General features: G+C 43.2%; 4 protein-coding genes across 4 annotated transcripts in view; all 4 read left to right on the top strand.

Annotated features, from left to right (window-relative positions):
* Window positions 1–396: 396 nt before the first annotated feature.
* manf (mesencephalic astrocyte-derived neurotrophic factor) lies at window positions 397–5,295 on the top strand. Its single transcript, XM_007574934.2, has 4 exons — window positions 397–626; window positions 2,186–2,307; window positions 4,193–4,334; window positions 4,438–5,295. Exons 1-4 carry the CDS (start codon window positions 539–541, stop codon window positions 4,620–4,622), a joined length of 537 nt encoding a protein of 178 aa, XP_007574996.1. The 5' UTR covers window positions 397–538; the 3' UTR covers window positions 4,623–5,295.
* Window positions 5,296–6,410: 1,115 nt separating this feature from the next.
* Window positions 6,411–10,007, top strand: rbm15b (RNA binding motif protein 15B). The gene has a single exon (XM_007574933.2). The coding sequence runs from the start codon at window positions 6,843–6,845 to the stop codon at window positions 9,318–9,320; it is 2,478 nt and encodes an 825-aa protein (XP_007574995.1). The 5' UTR covers window positions 6,411–6,842; the 3' UTR covers window positions 9,321–10,007.
* Window positions 10,008–11,314: 1,307 nt separating this feature from the next.
* LOC103153858 (nuclear factor 7, brain-like) lies at window positions 11,315–16,002 on the top strand. Its single transcript, XM_007574931.2, has 2 exons — window positions 11,315–11,448; window positions 13,068–16,002. The coding sequence occupies exon 2, from the start codon at window positions 13,085–13,087 to the stop codon at window positions 14,471–14,473; it is 1,389 nt and encodes a 462-aa protein (XP_007574993.1). The 5' UTR covers window positions 11,315–11,448; window positions 13,068–13,084; the 3' UTR covers window positions 14,474–16,002.
* A 318-nt stretch (window positions 16,003–16,320) lies between these two features.
* LOC107833332 (E3 ubiquitin-protein ligase TRIM39-like) overlaps window positions 16,321–17,670 on the top strand; it is a 3,620-nt gene continuing 2,270 nt past the window's right edge. The window contains 3 exon segments of the mRNA XM_016662253.1: window positions 16,321–16,533; window positions 17,167–17,334; window positions 17,337–17,665. Of these exon segments, the coding sequence (XP_016517739.1) occupies window positions 17,184–17,334; window positions 17,337–17,665 (480 nt within the window). The 5' untranslated portion in view covers window positions 16,321–16,533; window positions 17,167–17,183.

Below are 17,670 nucleotides of genomic sequence, written 5' to 3'. Positions count from 1 at the left end.
CACGACTCAGTGTATGTAATAAAATTCTACAAATATTTTAATATATTTATCAAGAATAAACAAGACCACAGAAGGTAGAAGAGTAGAGGAGCTTGTTGCTCCTTTCTGTTGCTTTAATATAACAGGTTTTATCTCAGCGAATTTAATCTGTGTTTATCTTAAATAGTGTGTCTCCTTTTTATTCTCAAAGTGGGTTTAAACTTTTTATAATTATTTGAAATGTTTTCTGGGGGTCTTATGTATTTTTCCCTTCTCTAGGGAAATCCTGTCATTTTAATAACGCAGTGTCGCTGTGGACCAATCAAACCGCGACAACTGGACATTGTCCCCGGAAGGTGGTGCCGCGATCCAATCAGAGGAAAGTGCGTATAGGTCTGTGGATGCTCTGACCAATCAGGAGGCGCGTGTACGAGAGCCGATACTCTACCAGCTTTACCGGCGTCCGTCAGCTCCGAAGCGGCGGAGACTCATGAGTTCAGATTGTCGGTGTCCCTCAGCGGTCCCACGGACGTCCTTCTGACTTTATTGAAGCCGAAAAATGTTGAGTTTGAGCGGGTTGTCAGTGGCTCTGGCCCTCGCCCTCTTACCGGGACCTGTTGAAGGCCTGAAGGAAGGAGAATGTGAAGGTAGGACGAGGCGCTAGCTGCTCTTAGCAGTGGCTAAACCAGCTTTCAGCTCCAGAAACTTTCCAGCAGCAGATAAAATGATTCAAACTTTACCCGATTTGTTGGTTTTTGAGATGTTTGACTAAATCCTGGATTTGTGTGTTCACGTTTTTATTGATCAAAGAGGAGAAATCAACACCTTCCTAAATGTGATGTTATCTGAACGAAGTTTGGTGCCGAAATGCACCGTTAAAGCCACCCGATGACACCGGGAAGGAAATCTTAATTCTCCCAACCACATTTCTCAACGTTTTCATCGCAGGCATGAATTTTTATGGTTTTCATATAAAATTATAAATGGGATAGAGGACGAAAAGTAAAAATAATTAAGCAAATAAATTAAAAAATAGTTTAACAGTTCAGATCTTCCCCTACTTTAACAGAAGGCTGGTAATAGGTCTGAAACTAGGGCCAGTAATTTACAAATTAGTCAGTGAATGCAGCACCAACTGATCAGCCATGTTTCTGAGGTTTGGATGTGGACATTGCGATCTGGGAGTGGATGTTGGAACTGGATCTACTTGTTTTAGAACAGAAATGGAGCTGCTGATCCCTCCTGCTGACCCATTAAAGATCGCAGAACCAGAACTGGACCAATGCACCATTAGGTGGATGGTCATTTGAAGGCCACGGTACCAGGATGAGAAGCGTAGATGCTTTTGGACAAAGGTTTGCTGCAAGGCTCTGGGTCCAACAGTTCTGCAGAACTTTCTTACAGCAGAATCCGATCCAGGATATCTGAAATGTTCTGGACAAATCCAGAACCTGATGGACCAGGAATGAAGCGAATCCGTCTCTGGAACAAGAACTGCCTGATTTCAGCTGCAATCAGGAGGTTTAACTTCATGTTAGTGTTCCTGGTTATAAATTGTTAGTTAGTTGATTGTAGCATTTTAAAAACGTTTCTGTGTGATGCAAAGATGATCAGAAGTAAAATAATCAGGGGAAACGTCCAGGGTCGACCCAAAGTCTGAAAACACACCTAAAAATGATCCTTTTTATTATTATTAAGAACTAAACCAGCTTACTAGCTCTTGTTATATTCAGCCGATTTAAAACCATAATCTATGAATCAAAGTTCAGAGGAAGATGTGACTAAAGTGATTAACTTTTAGAATATGACCCAAAAATTTTCTGAAAACCTTCATGTTGGTCAGTTTGTTTGCACTTGTGAGAAAATTTCCCCAATCAGAGGGAAAATATCTGAGTGAAATCAGTTGGTTATGCAGTGAATTCATCTGCAGGCAGATTTTATTCAAATGGCTCAAAACTTTCAGGGTTTGGATCTTTTTCCAGGCTGAGACAACCTTAATGCTGTTTTCCTGAAAACATTAAAGAAATTTCAAATCATAACTGTTATTATATTAATAGAACCCAGGTTGTTTTAGTCCAATATTTCTGCTTTTACTGACTAATCTTTGTAGTTTTCCAGGGATAATGCTAATCTCAGACTTGAGGTTCTGGACTCGTCAATCTTCTCTTATTAAGCTTTGACCGTGTTCATCTTCTGTCTGTTCCAGTGTGCGTCTCCTTCCTGGGGAAGTTTTACGAGTCGCTGAAGGACTCCAACGCCAACAGCGCCGATGTTGAGAAGGAGCTGCTGAAGAGCTGCAGTGACACCAAAGGAAAAGAGAACAGATTTGTGAGTAAATCGCTGATCTGGGAGTTAGATGTTAGATGTCTGTCTTCAGGGTTTGTTTTTAGATCAGAGTGTCAAACTCATTTTCATTTTGGGCCACATCAACATCATAAAAATTCTTACAGGGCTGGTTGTGCCTGAATGTATTGATGAAACCCATTATTAACAGTTAAAATATGTAGTGATACACCAGTAAGAAAATTTGGGCCGATAACTGATATTTAGCTGTATATAATATTTTGACAGAAACAAAAGTCAACAAGATGAAAACAAATTTTGGCTGCTATTGGCCCAAGACAGATATGTTAAAAAAAAGACTAATATTGGTCGATACTGATGTTAGTTCTGATATATTGTGCATCACTATAAATATAATAATCACTCGCTGTCTCTGCAGTCGATAAGTTCTTCTTAAAATTAACGATTGAACATCTTTTCACACTGATCAGTGATTTAGCGATTATTATTTTTTTTTTTGCAATTGCATACACTGATTTTGTACTGCTAATTATAAATATTTGCTAGGAACTTTGCAGTATTTGCCCTTCTGTATGTTTTTCTTACTCACCATATCGGCCTTAATTGATGTCAGAAGTCAGCAGCGAAGTAAAAAGAAATACTGTCACCTTCAGGTGGAAGTTAGCGTCACTTAAAACCAATGCTTTTGATCAATATTTTTGTTGAAAATCTGCACTAAAATCATAGTTATGAATTGGCACAAAACATTGCAGGGATTTTTTTTTTTTCATAAATTTTCACGATAGTGGAATTACAACAAAAAAAACTGGAGGTTCTGATAGTAATTTGATTTGATTGATAAATTAATATTTAATCACATAACTTTTATCTTGAAGGCTCTATTGCGTCTCTCTGGAGTCTAGACTAGACCTCTCACAGTAACAAATAACACTGGACAATAAATTGTCCCAGGAATTATTGCGACAAATGATATCATTGTTGTTTTGTCACCTTTTATTTAATATCTTGATAATGGCATAGCACAAGTTCACCCTCAAAGATCAATAAACTTTGATTTTGTACTGGTCACGTCACACTGGTACAAAAGACATTTTAAATATCCAAAATAAAACATGACAACCAAAAATAATAGACAAAGTGGAAATAAACACACAAACCCAAACCATAAATAAAATGGATCACAAAGTCTTTGTAAACAAAATTTTCCTTCAAAAAATATTAGAATAGAAATTATTGAGCTCACTTAAATTTATCATGAAATTAGTTGATCGCTTGAGATAGGCTTAATCGAGATCAGTGCTTTTCACAAAGGTGCCCAACAGGGGGCGCTGTGGGAGCCTCACAATGTTGGAGAGATGAGAAAAAACATGAATAAAAAAATATTAATCCCCAGCTTTTTAATCTTAAATGAGTTTTTTTTTCCTGTTTTTCAATCATTTTTCAAAATTAAATAAGTTAAAATAATTTAAATGTTACTTCTAATATTCAGACTAAAGAAGCAAAATATGAGAAATGTGGGAATACAAAAAAAATACATATTTTCTTATAAAAAGAGAGTATTGTGGCAAAGTTGTATTGTGTGCTAGTAAAGTCATAATATCTGATAAAAATTTTCTACCACAGAACACACAGCCATTTAAATGAGTCAGTATTTTTTGCTAAATTAATGTAATGATTATTGAATAGTAAATAAAAAAAAAATCTAAAAGTTGTGTATGTATTTTGTAACATTGTCTGTGGGTTTGCTAACGGGGTCAGAGGTTAAAAGTTTTGGACCTCCTTCGCTAGATGGCCACATACGATGCTTTATCGGGCCGGATTTGGCCCCTGGGCCTTCAGTTTGACACCCGTGGTTTAGATGTTGGAACATGTTCTGATCTGATCTCTCCCATCTCATCCGTGTGTCCAGTGTTACTACATCGGTGCGACGAGCGACGCCGCCACCAAGATGATAAACGAAGTGTCCAAACCGCTCAGCTACCACGTCCCGGTGGACAAGATCTGTGAGAAGCTCAAGAAGAAGGACAGTCAGATCTGCGAGCTGAGATACGGTAAGCTGGGTTCTGTCCAGGCGGGTCGGTTCTGTCCAGGCGGGCCGGTTCTGTCCAGGCGGGCCGGTTCTGTTGTTCCTCATGTCTGTTTGTATTCCTGCAGACAAGCAGCTGGACCTGACCACAGTGGATCTGAAGAAGCTGAAAGTCAAGGACCTGAAGAAGATTCTGGATGAGTGGGGCGAGTCGTGCAAAGGCTGCGCCGAAAAGTCCGACTTCATCCGCAAAATAACCGAGCTCATGCCTAAGTACGCGCCTGCAGCCGCCAAGGCACGGACAGACCTGTAGCGGCGGGGACACTGACTCTGGACAGACAGGAAGTCCTGCCAGGAGGAGGAAGAGCACGTCTCGGTCTGCTCTGCAGGCTCAGAGTTTCTACTGTACTTTAAACTGAAGTTCCTGCTCCTCCGATCCTTTCACAATAAGAGCCCGAGTTCGTCTGCATCCCAGAATCCCCAACCAGCGGAGGAAAAACGGACCAGCAGCGGCTCACCGTCATCATCCTGGAGTCCGTTCAGCCCCAACATGTTTCTGAGCAGCTCCCCTTGCTGACTGTTTGCAGAACTGCACATCTGAATTAAAACCTGGTTCTGATTTATAGGACAATTCGGACCCACTCTACCGTTTCTTACTTAGGCTGGTTCTGTTCCAATTGAACCAGTCAGACCATTAAACACATTGAGTCACTTCCTGTCTCCTCCGCTTCGTTATTTACGAGTTTCCTCCTGGATTAAAACCACCATCACTGCCAGCAGCCGTACAGCCCAAAATATTTTATTTTGAAAGGGCGTTCAGACTAACATACAGACAGGAAGTAGACAGAACATAAAGTGGCCCATTTATGGTTTGTATTCCTGGTTCCGTTAAATCCCAGTCCAATTCTTATTTAGATGATTTTCTGTATTAAAGGTTTTTCCAAACTTTTTTGTTTTGACTTCATGTGAATAAAATGATCTGGTTCTGCTCTCTGGCTTCCCTCCTTCAGAACCTCTGATTGCTGAGGTTTAAACCTGGTTCTGTGGTTCTGAAGAGCAACTATGGCATCTTTTCTGCTGCTTCTTTTTTTATATACATTTAAGAATTAAAATCAGCTTTGGGAGAATTTGTTTCAGTTTAAGAATTTGACATTCCAGAAACATTTGAGTTAAGCTCTAGTAAATATATAAAAAGTGGACGTTAAGTCAGAAAACAGCATAAATGTTAAGATTTTAATTTTCATTTCAGATTGTATCAATTAAAATCCTTTCCTGTAGTTCCTTGTTCCTTGTAGCATTTCCTTTCAAAAGCTCCAGGTGCTGATTTGTCTCATTTTTCTGCAAACATCTAACTGTTCATTGGAATCAGCCAGTCCAGCAAAAACTTTGTTTCACAATGTTTTGTTATATGTGCTGAAATTTTCTAAATTTCTACTTTTAATTTTCTGAATTATTTTCTAGCACCTGGCATTCTTTAACGAGGAAAACATACTGAAAACTGGACAAAAGTAAAGAAGTCAGAGATACAAAATAAATACAAAAGCAGAATTTCTTTAAAATTTGAGCTTCTTGCTGTGACAAAATATAAACACAAGGGGGCTCTTTCTCTCTTTTCGCTGTCTTTTTAAAAAATAAATTTCCTTTATATCTTGTTAAAACAAGAAGATATGACACATTATATCAATCCTGGCAGTTTCTAGGAATAATATATTCAAAGCAATAGCCTCTTATTTCCTTAGTCTTCCATACTTGAACAAGCATAAAATATGCATTCTGAACATTTTTGAGAAAGTATGGAAACCAGATTTGGGGAAATAAATACAGATCTTGTTATCTTGTTAAAAGTTTATTTCATATTGAAACAAAAATATTAAAATATTCATCTGACCAATTAGGATGTTTTAAAAATCATTTAAAAAAACGCCACTTCTAAATGGCACCAACATCCTTGCGAGGCATTTTGTTAGGATCTCTATATTTTGGTTTTTAATAAATCTCAACGAGATTTAAATCTGGAATTTTAAATCTTGACTCATTCTGCACCTGAAATTATTTCCTAGCTCTTGACAGTTAAAGTTTCATGTAAAACGCAACCAAAATCTAAAATAATCGAAAAGATCTTCAGAAAGGCTCCTTAAAAGATTCAAATAAGTTTTTTTTTTATTATTCAAATTTAGCAGAAACGTGTCAGTTTCTACTCAAAATGGACAAATGTTTTGAAATCAAATCGTAACGTCATGACGTCAGCTGCTTTTGCGTCACCGCGCCCTCCGTCCTCCTCAGGGAACGCGCACATTCCTATTGTCCAAGATGGCGGCCCTGGTGCAGCTTCTGTGATGCTGAAATGTTTCCCATCGTTTCTAACCGTTTTTACCGTAAATGTGCCAAAAATCAGCGGCCGCCCTGGAAGCGCGTCTCTCCCTGAAGCCGTCCCCAGCCGCCTCTTCTCCACAAACACTCCAGGAACCCGCTCCCAGAGTCGAATTCCCGCTGCACGGCACCGAAAAGTTTGAGCTCCATCCTTCGGTGAAAGATGAAGAGGCAGGCCGGGAGAGAGAGTAGCCCGTCCCGGGCTATCGCTAAGCGGATACGGGAAAGGGAGCGGGAGAGCGCCCGCAGAGAGGAGCTGCCCCCGCCGCCTCTGGCTCTGCTGCTGGCGGAGAGCCGGAGCTATCACCGCCGTAGCCGCAGCAGGGAGCGGGAGAAGCCGCGGCTCAGAGAGGAGCGGGCGGCCGCCCTGGAGCTCCACCACCGACATGAACTCAGCCTGCTCGGCCGCCCGCCGCTGCGCTCTGCCGAGCCGCCCGCCGCCAGGCCCGGGACGCTGGAGTACAAGACGCTGCTCATCAGCAACCTGGGCTCGCAGGTGTCGGACGAGGACGTGGAGGACGCGCTGTTCCACGAATTCAAAAAGTTCGGGGACGTGAGCGTGAAGCTGTCCCACACCCCTGAGCTGGGCCGGATCGCCTACGTGAATTTTCGCCACCCGGAGGACGCTAAGGAGGCCCGGCACGCCAAGTCGTCCCGCCTGGTTCTGGGGGAGCGCCAGCTGAAGATTGAGCCCATGTACGTGAGGAGGCGGAGTGTGACCCCGCCGGACGTCGGGTACCTCCCCCTGCATGCACCGTACCCCTACCGGCAGCGCTCCCTGTCCCCGCCCGGGCCCGCCGTAAACAGCCTGCGGGAGCTGCGGGCCCGGCAGTACGCCCTGGAAAGCCTGGCGCTGACCCGGGACCGGGACCGGCTGCTGGATTACTATGGGATGCTGGATGAGAGGGGGCGACCCTTCGGGTTTCCCCCCATGCCCGTGGTGGAGGACCTAAAGCCGGAGGACGACCAGAGGGCCACCAGCAACCTCTTCATCGGGAACCTGGACGGGAACGTGACGGAGGCGGAGCTCCGGCGGGGCTTTGACAAGTACGGCATCATCGAGGATGTGGTGATCAAACGCCCGGCCCGCGGCCAGGGCGGCGCTTACGCCTTCGTGAAGTTCCAGAACCTGGACATGGCCCACCGGGCCAAGGTGGCCATGCAAGGCCGGTTAATCGGTGGGAACCCCATAAAGATTGGCTATGGCAAGGCGAATCCCACCACCCGGCTGTGGGTGGGCGGCCTGGGCCCTGGGAACTCTTTGACCGCCCTGGCCCGAGAGTTTGACCGCTTCGGCAGCATCAGGAACATCGACTATGTGAAAGGGGACAACTTTGCCTACATTCAGTATGAAAGCCTGGATGCCGCCCAGGCCGCCTGCACCCAGATGAGGGGCTTTCCCCTGGGGGGCCCGGAGCATCGTCTCCGGGTGGACTTCGCCAAGGTGGAGGAGAGCCCCTCCCGGCCCTTCCCTCCCGGGTACCAGCCTCCCATCGCTCTCTCCGCCCACTACGACCTCCTGGGGGAGGCGTACAGCCGCCACCGCAGCCTGGAGAGGGAGCTGCGGGGCGGCCGGGAGCGCTCCCCACCCCCCCATAGCCTCCTCTCCCTCAGGGAGCGGGAGAGGGGCCTGCTGGAGAGAGACTTTCCCAGCAGCCCCACACGCAGCCTGGAGCGGCGGGTCGGAGGGGTGGAGGCCTTCGGGCGGAGCGGACGGGCGGCGCGGAGCCGCAGCAAGAGCCGGGAGCGGTGGCTGAAGGAGCGGGAGGAGAGGCGGACCCGCAGGAGGAGCCGCAGCCTTTCCGCCGACCGGCCGCCAGAGGAGAAGGAGCGGGGGAGGTCGCGGGTTCGCGGTCCAGGAGGGGCGGTGTCTCCTGAAGCCAGCCCAGACCGAGCGCGGGTCCGTGCCCCTGACTCCACCACGGAGCCGCGGGACCACTCCCCGGACAGCGGCGCCGGACGGCACCCTGCCACCAACGAAGAAGAGCTTCCTGCCAGCCGCCACCACAGCAAGCGGTCCTCCAGCGACCACCTGAACAACCACCACCACCGCGCCGAGGCGGCCGGCGCCGCCTCGCCTGCCGCGGACGCCCCGGCCTCTCCCAGCACGCTGTCGGAGTTCGCCCAGGGCGCCCTGTCCAGGCTGTGGCGCGGCTTCTTTGCCCTGAAGAACAGCAGCTTCCCCACAGACCTGTTCCTGCTGGAGGGCGGCGCAGCCTACTTCCACACGGTGATGAAGGACAGCCTGAAGCTGCAGAGCCAGCCCAGCCAGCTGAAGATCGCCCAGCGGCTGCGCATGGACCAGGCCCGGCTGGACGAGGTGGCGCGCCGCATCAAGCTGGGGCGCCCGGACAGCTTCGCCATCCTGCTGGCCCTGCAGGGGCCCGTGGACCGCCAGGCGCCGGGGCTGGAGCCGGGCCTGCAGGTGCGCCTGCTGCGCCACCTGGTCACCTACCTGCGAAACAAGGAGGCGGCGGGCGTGGTGAGCCTGCCAGCCGCCAAGGAGGGCACCCCAGGCGCCATGCTGTACGCCTTCCCGCCCGGGGAGTTCTCGCAGCAGTTCCTGCAGGCGGCCAAGAGGACTGTGGGTAATCTGGAGGAGGAGCACATGGTCATTGTGATTGTCAACGACACTAACTGACTCCCAGGGCTTCCTCCATGTTGTTCAGTGTTTTGTTCAGTTTAAATGAATTCCAGCCAGTTACACTACATGTTCCTCAGCGACCCGGCGGGATGAAGACGACCGAAGGAACCTTTAGAAACACTTAAACAGCTGGTTTTGCTCCAGGAAGCTGGAAAACACGACACTAAAAGCTTCTTACTTTATCTGGTTTTATCCATTCTGGAAACTCGCAGGATTTTTCTGGAAACTTGAAGCTAATCCTTTCCTGTTTTTATTTGGTGTTCCTCCTCTTCCTCGCTGTGTTCTGGTGTTCTTAGCATTCCAGTCCATTCTCCCAGCATGCACCAGGAGAGAAACCCTACCGTCTCTGTTGAAACTTCCTGTTGATCCGTTTTGAGTCGTGCTTGTTCGGGATCGTTTTTTTAAACTCCCAGCAGAGCCTCCATGTTTCCATCTGTTCTGGTTTTATTAGCGAACGGCAGATTTATGAAACAGAAAAAAAAAACGTTTTGACACCAAAACTTTCAGCAATTTCAAAAACTCAAGAAGCAAATTGGACATTTTTATGGGAATGAGTCGGAAATATGAGCAGATCAGGATGAATGATAGTCACTAATGATTTGTGTTATAAGAAGAGGAATATTTGATGTTTTATTGTTTCATCTTAAAACTGAACATGTTTCTGAAATAAAACCAGTTTTTACAGCTGAAGCCTCATTTCTGGATTTGAAACTGATTGAAATGAATTAAAGCCGAAGTTTAAAACTCATTTTTCTTTTTCAGACACAATCAAGGTCAACAATGCCACTAAGTATTGATAAAAACATTTAAATATGAATAAATAACTTTCTCTGTAATATATGAGTTCCTCTTTAAATTAAATATGAAATGTATTTTCACCTTCATGCAATGTGTTATACAACACTGCTGATTTGATCTGATAAAATTTAAAAACTCAACTGTAAAATTGAGTCTGGAGGGCCACAAAAACACTTCTGGTGGGCTGAATTTGGCCCACGAGCTGTGAGTTTGATACGTGATTTAAATAATAAAAATAAAAGTTCTCTGAAGACTTATTTTTACCTGAAGACAATAGCTCAAAAGTTTAAAGAACACAAATCAGATTGTTTAATGTATAAAATTTGCTAAATGTTTAAACGCTGGTAAAAGAAAAATTCAACTTTATTACAAAAGACAAATGTTTTGGACTAAATTAAAGAAGTAAATGTCATTCATGACATTTTTAATGACAAAAACATTTTTTTTGTTCTTAAGGTAAATAAATTGAGGAAGATATTGGGGGAGGGGGGAATCCTCAATATAAGGGAAAATATAGAGGAAACTCTTTGTTGTAGATGAAACAAAAAAATTATCCACTGAGGAATAAACATTTCTGTAAAAACAACTCAGAAATTAACTTTACATTTACTAGAAAAAAAATTAGACATTCTGTGTCAGAAATTACAAGAAACTTAATTTTCCACAATTAAAGGCAAACATTTAAAATAAAAAGATATTCTGGCATTATAACATCTAAAATTACTAAAAGAAAAAACTTGTCAGAGATATAGAGAAGATATTTTCTGACATGTCGATGGTATGTTTGTGCCACTAATGTCTGGAGTTTTTTCCTTACAAATTACAGACCTCATAATATCAGGGAATAACTTAGTTTTGATATGATACTTTTTTTGAATTTTTATTAATTAATGCTCTTGAATCCTTTTGCCTTTTATCTTGGAAAATTATGATTTTCTTACTACTTAAGACTAAATTACCCATTTTTCTTGTAAAAATGTGAACTTTTTTATGAACGTTCACCTTCATGGATAATTATTAATTTTCAGACCTGCTACCACGTCATATTCGTGGTATTAGATCATATTCGGGTTGAATAGCCAACAGTTCTGCTAATGTAAAACACAGACATGAGGGAGTTTATCACACACGGTAGGTGGCGGTAAACGCATCTTAAGATGGTTTGCCATTCGCCATTGAAACCCAAAAGAAGAAACGCAAGACGCCGTGTTTAAATTTTTGCCAACCGCCAGTAAAACATCAAGAAAAAGAAAGACAGGCGGTAAAGGAACCGCGGACGGAGGCGTCCAGGTCTGTAGCCTTTATTTATGAAAGTGTGTTGTCAGAGGTAAGCCGTTTTCTGGTTGTTATCAAGTATTATAGCTTTTTACAGTCTGAATATATCTGAACGGTTCTGCTTTTGTTGGTTAAAGTCCAACTCGTTCTGCTGTATTTCTCTGGACGGTTGAGTTTGTTTACTGAAGTTTTTAGACGAAGCTGAAGTTGGTTTCCAATTCCAGCTTCCGATTCGGGAAATGGCTAAAGGGCGATTCCACCTACTTTTTCACTACCTTCAGCATCTTTAATCGGCTCAAGTTTAAAACTGCAACACATGCACTAGATTATTCTGCTCTAATAGCAGAATATTTAGAACCATGTTTATGATTTGTGAAACTTTTATCTGATTTGTGAAACTTCAATAAAGGTTGATTCTGTTGATTCTGTTGATATTCTGCTGTTAGTTGAGAATAATTTAGTCCAGGTTTGAAGAGTCTAGGTGTTGTAGATTTGGAATTGGAGCAGATCACGTGTGACAAAGATTTTTAAAGTGGTGAAATCAGCCTTTTTTGAAGTTTCACAAATCAGAAAAAGGTTTCACAAATCCCAAACATGGTTATAAATATCTGCTGTTAGTTGAGAATAATTTAGTCCAGGTTTGAAGAGTCTAGGTGTTGTAGATTTGGAATTGGAGCAGATCACGTGTGACCAAGATTTAAAAAAGTGGTGAAATCAGCCTTTTTTGAAGTTTCACAAATCAGAAAAAGGTTTCACAAATCCCAAACATGGTTATAAATATTATGCTATTAGAGAAGAATAATCCAGTCCAGATTTGAAGTGTCTAGTTGTTGTAGTTTTTAAACTCGAGTCGACTAAAGATGTGAAAGGGAGTGGAAAAATTAGGTGGAATCGCCCTTTAGCCTTTTGCCGATTCGGAAACGAACTTCAGCTTCGTAGTTTTAACTCGAGGATACACAGCGAAGCTAAACTGACCTGGTCAGCAGGTTTTTAGTTATTGATCTTTTCGTGTTAATTTCTTTTTGATAACAAAAACAACAGTGTGTTTTATTTATTTTATTTATTCAGTCATTTTTATTATCCTTACATATCAAAACGGCCTTTATCAGCTGACATTTTAGACAGATTGTTCAATAAATAATAACGAAAACAAAAATTTTCTTTAAATCTATATGAAATATTTGAAAACCTGAAATTTAATTTAACCTGAAAAGTGTTAAATTAAACCATTAACATATTGCTATGAAGATTGAACTTTTTTGTTACTACAACATTCATGTGCTTCATTTAAATAAAATTTAAGATTTCCATATTTTGTTTTAATAAAATTTTGCAACCACTTGAGTCACTGGATTAAAATCAATCGTATTTGATCTCTCCTCCTATCAAAATTTAATTACATCAATTATTCTAATAAAATGGCAGCGGTTTGTCCAAATGAAATTGAGGTTGGACTTTAGGGATTTGAGTGATTGGTTAATGAGTTAATATAAAGATCTTATCGATCTATTAATGATGAATGAAATTAGCTGTTTTCTTAAAAACCTTAGTAGTTCAGAGGGATTGCCGACTTTTCATAGTAAGAAAAGCCACATTTTCTATAATATACTGAATTTTTTGCAGACAGGAAACTGGCTTCCTTCTTGAACATTTTCTCTGCTGCTGTTTCAGCTTCACTCAGAGACAAAATGGCTGCCAGATCAGAGGAGGATCTCTGCTGTCCGGTCTGTAAGGACGTCTTTGTGGATCCGGTTGTTCTGTCATGTAGCCACAGCTTCTGTAAGGAATGTCTGAAGAACTCCTGGAGAGCAAGACCTGGACGTTCATGTCCTGTTTGTAGGAAAAGATCTGACAGAGAAGATCCTCCAGTTAGTCTGACTCTGAAGAGACTCTGTGAATCATTCTTACAGCAGAAAATCCAAAAAGCTTCAGAGGATCTCTGCTCTCTGCACTCTGAGAAACTCAAACTCTTCTGTCTGGACCATCAGCAGCCAGTTTGTCTCGTCTGCAGAGATTCAGAAAAACACTCCAAGCACAGATTCAGGCCCATCGATGAAGCTGCTCAGCAACACAGAGAGAAACTGAAAACATCTCTGGAGCCTTTAAAGAGGAAACTGGAGATGAAGAAGGAAGTTAAAGAGGAGTTTGATCAGACAGCAGAACACCTGAAGGTCCAGGCCCGACACACAAAGAGGCAGATTGTTGAGCAGTTTAAGAAGCTTCATCAGTTTCTGGCAGAGGAAGAGGAGGCCAGGCTGGCTGCACTGAGGGAGGAAGAGGAGCAGAAGAGAGGGATGATGAAGGAGAAGATGGAGGCTCTGAGCAGAGAGATAGCAGCTCTTTCAGACACAGTCAGAGCCACAGAGGAGGAGCTGAGAGCTGCAGACGTCTCATTCCTGCACAACTACAAGGCTGCAGTGGAAAGAGTCCAGCGCTGCCCCCTGCTGGAGGATCCACAGCTGCCCTCAGGAGCTCTGATAGACCAGGCCAAACATCTGGGCAACCTGGCCTTCAACATCTGGAGCAACATGAAGGTCATGGTGACCTACACTCCTCTGGTTCTGGACCCAAACACGGCTGGGTCAAGACTCTTCCTGTCTAAAAATCTGACGAGTGGGACGTATGGAGAGAAACGGCAGCTTCCTGATAATCCAGAGAGGTTTGGACCAGAGTGGTCCGTCCTCGGTTCTGAGGGTTTTAACTCTGGGAACCACAGCTGGGATGTTGATGCGGGAGTCGGTCAGTATTGGTTGCTGGGTGTGTTAGCAGAGTCTGCCCAGAGGAAGGGGAAGATACAGTCTGGATTTTGGGTTATACAGTTCTATGGAGGTAAATATTCAGCACGGATTTCAGCTCGTCTCTCAGTTCTCCCAACCCAGAAGAAACTCCAGAGGATCCGAGTGAATCTGGATTGGGACGGAGGAAAACTGTCGTTCACTGATCTGGATACTAACACACACATACACACCTTCACACACACCTTCAGTGAGAAGATGTTTCCGTGTTTTGTCTGTACCAACGTCAAAATCCTGCCCATGGAGATCTCGGTGAACAAACAGCAGCTCTGTCCAAGTTAAAGCTTCTTGATGAAATTTAAACTCTGTGGTTTTAGACAGGAAACTGGAGGTGATCTGACTCATCATGTTTTCAGATCAGTTTCGTAAGCCAGAAACTGAATGTGACATGATGTGCATGATGTGAAGCTTAGACTGGCAAGGTCAGTTTATCTCATACCATCACAAAGAAAAGATTTCAAAATGCTTTGCAAGAAATTCAGGGGTAAGCATCTAAAATATATTCATCAAGGTTTGATTTAAATAGCGGACTCAATATGTCAAATGCCTCAGAATATAAACATCTGAGGTGTTCAGGCAGTTTGGTCCAGATCTGAGCAGAATAGAGACTAAAAGGTGCCTCACTTTGTTCTGTTCTGGTTCTTGAACGCTGTACAGACAGATCTCTGGAGACTTAATTGGTTCATATTTGACTAAGAACTCAGAAACGTATTTGGGACCATCTACTGCTCCATGGACCAATAGCAGAAATGATAGTTTCTGTTTTATCTGAGGAACTTCTGAGCCATCCATTCATTGCTGTGATGAACAACCTGCCTGTACCAGACTGAGGTGACCTGGAGAAACACAGAGCTGATGACACTCTGGCACCGTCCTGGATGTCCGCCGTACCGTAACTATTAGACAAAAAGGTCTGGTTCGCCCAGAAATATGGACAACCCTAACCATCCTCTGCAGGATGAGAAAACTGAGGATCTTCAGTCAGAGGCTTCTTCACATTTGCTGTAATACACACTGCTACAAGAGAGCTTTCCTACCAACATCCTCTACCATCTCAATAACTCTTGCAAGAAGAACCTGAATTAATGAACTACAACAACATTTAATTTCCCTTTGGGATTAATAAAGTATATATGAATTTGATTTATTAAACATTTTTCTTGATATAACTGAGGCACAGCTTTCAGTTCAAACCACATTAGACGGGTCTTCTAGCCAGTCAAACTGAGGGTGGGGATGGGCCTTGGGTTTTGGGGAAACTGTGATTCAGATCCAGCAGTTGCTCCGTGTGTGTTGATCAGTGTCTGAACGGCACACACGGAGATATGTAAACGGGGAGGACACTAAAGATGTCAAAGAAGAGATGAAGGGCACATTTTGCTGGGTTTGGGTGGAGGTGGTGGTTAGTTACGGTAAACCCTTTGGGAGCTCAGGTGGTGTGTGTTTCCATCCAGAACATCTTACTTTTTGCTAGGAACAACAGCCATGGCAGAAATTCTACAAAGACCAATCAACCTGATCATTCCTCCATCCAGACTTTGTACATGTCTGACGTCAACGTCTCTGCAGACCCCACACATGCTGGACACAAGCCGGTTAGTCTTTTAGCTTCTGGGTGGCGTCACAAAGAAAGATTCTTCCACCGGACTGTCCCTCTGACTCTTAATAGTGACCAACTTCTCTACTGGCAGTCAATACTATGAATATTTGCATTTTTTCAGCCTTGTCTTCTTTTGTAACAGTACTGTATACAAAACAATTCATACATAACTACTAAACAGGAGAATAAAGCTTTTTCTGATCAATCATTGGCAGATGTGTGAATTGGGTGTGCTCTCTGTGTCTGCTGTCCATTAAACAGCTGAAGAAAGTAGATTTACATAAAAAAATGTTAAAAAGACAACTCAAGTGCTAACATCTGATTTAACTAGTGAAAAATTATGTAATTATGTGTTGAAATTCTAGTGTTTAAAGCAGAAAACGGTGAAAGTAAAAAGGAACCACAGGCCGATCTCCTATAATATCCTATTAATCCTTTATATCCTGTATGAAAACTGAAGACTGAAACCAGTTTCATTCCGTTTACTTTGATTTAACCCAAACAGTAAAAGTTATCAGGCCACATTTAGTTCTCGTAAACTGACACATTTGGTAGGATCTAAACCTGAAGTGACACTGTTGTCCAAACTCCATACCAGGTGGTGGCGATAATGCGCCAAGATGTCACCAATAAACACAAAGAAGAGGGAACCTAAAAGAGCAAGATTTTCCAAAGATACTCAGAAGATCTGGAACAACGGAGAGGTTCGCAGACTGAAGACAGCTCAGGACTTTAGGTTCAAGTAAGTAAAGAAACTGAATCTGATTTTCTATGTTACGGAAAACCCCCTTTAATGTAACGGCCGGTGAGTAATTTCTGTTAGCTGCTAGCTACCGCAGATCTTGCTAATAAAGGACCCCGCTTAGCTGTCCTCGTCGATGCCGTTCTCTCCATGCAGCAATTAAATGTTAGACTCGGTATCTAATATTTTTGCTAAATGTTTCTTCCAGGAATTAGTCAGTGATATTCTAAGTCTTTCACGGCAACTTTAGAGCTGGACGGAAAGAGCCCATCTTATAAATACTCAGGACTCATAAAAATACTGAAATAAAGTTATCTGGAATCGGTTTTTCAATGTTCCAGTTATTGTGAGTAAAAGAAACTCTAAACGGGTGTTGTTGTAGTTTTTTTTTTTCTAAGTATTTAGAGACCAAACCTGTTTAGGTTTTGGTCTGTTCGGCAAATCACCTTTGGCTGTTTTGCAGTTTTCTGGAAGTATTTCCCAGATTTGTGGTGCATAGAAGCTGAATACTGCTTCACCAGTTTGGTTGTGGGGATACAGAGGAGATTAGACCCAGAAGACGTGAGTGGTCGGGAACAACAAGTCATAACAAGTCTGTTAAGTGATGAATTATTTTCTCTGCTGCTTTTTCAGGGTCACCCGGACACAAAATGGCTGCCAGATTAGAGGAGGATCTCTGCTGTCCGGTCTGCAAAGAAGTCTTTGTTGATCCGGTTGTTCTGTCATGCAGCCACAGCTTCTGTAAGGAATGTCTGAAGAACTCCTGGAGAGCAAGACCTGGACGTTCATGTCCTGTTTGTAGGAAAGATCTGACAGAGAAGATCCTCCAGTTAGTCTGACTCTGAAGAGACTCTGTGAATCATTCTTACAGCAGAAAATCCAAGATGCTTCAGAGGATCTCTGCTCTCTGCACTCTGAGAAACTCAAGCACTTCTGACTGGACCATCAGGAGCCAGTTTGTCTTGTATGTAGAGATTCAGAAAAACACACCAACCACAGATTCAGACCCATCAATGAAGCTGCTAGGCAACACAGGAAGAAACTTCAGGAAACTCTGAAATCTTTAAAGAAGAAGCTGGAGCTCAGGAAGGAAGTTAAAGAGGAGTTTGATCAGACAGCAGAACACATGAAGGTCCA

The sequence above is a fragment of the Poecilia formosa genome, unplaced genomic scaffold, assembly GCF_000485575.1.
Source record: "Poecilia formosa unplaced genomic scaffold, Poecilia_formosa-5.1.2 Scaffold365, whole genome shotgun sequence".
In the NCBI taxonomy this organism is placed as follows: Eukaryota; Metazoa; Chordata; class Actinopteri; order Cyprinodontiformes; family Poeciliidae; genus Poecilia; species Poecilia formosa.
Note: the sequence above shows the minus strand (reverse complement) of the source record. Positions and strands in the feature narration are given on the sequence as shown.

Coding starts and splice junctions, on each gene's coding strand:
- LOC103153858 (XM_007574931.2), top strand. CDS start 13,085: ATGGCTGCCAGATCAGAGGAGGATCTCTGCTGTCCGGTCTGTAAGGAC.
- manf (XM_007574934.2), top strand. CDS start 539: ATGTTGAGTTTGAGCGGGTTGTCAGTGGCTCTGGCCCTCGCCCTCTTA. Junction 2,308..4,192: donor AAGGAAAAGAGAACAGATTT/GTGAGTAAATCG, acceptor CCGTGTGTCCAG/TGTTACTACATCGGTGCGAC. Junction 4,335..4,437: donor GATCTGCGAGCTGAGATACG/GTAAGCTGGGTT, acceptor GTATTCCTGCAG/ACAAGCAGCTGGACCTGACC.
- rbm15b (XM_007574933.2), top strand. CDS start 6,843: ATGAAGAGGCAGGCCGGGAGAGAGAGTAGCCCGTCCCGGGCTATCGCT.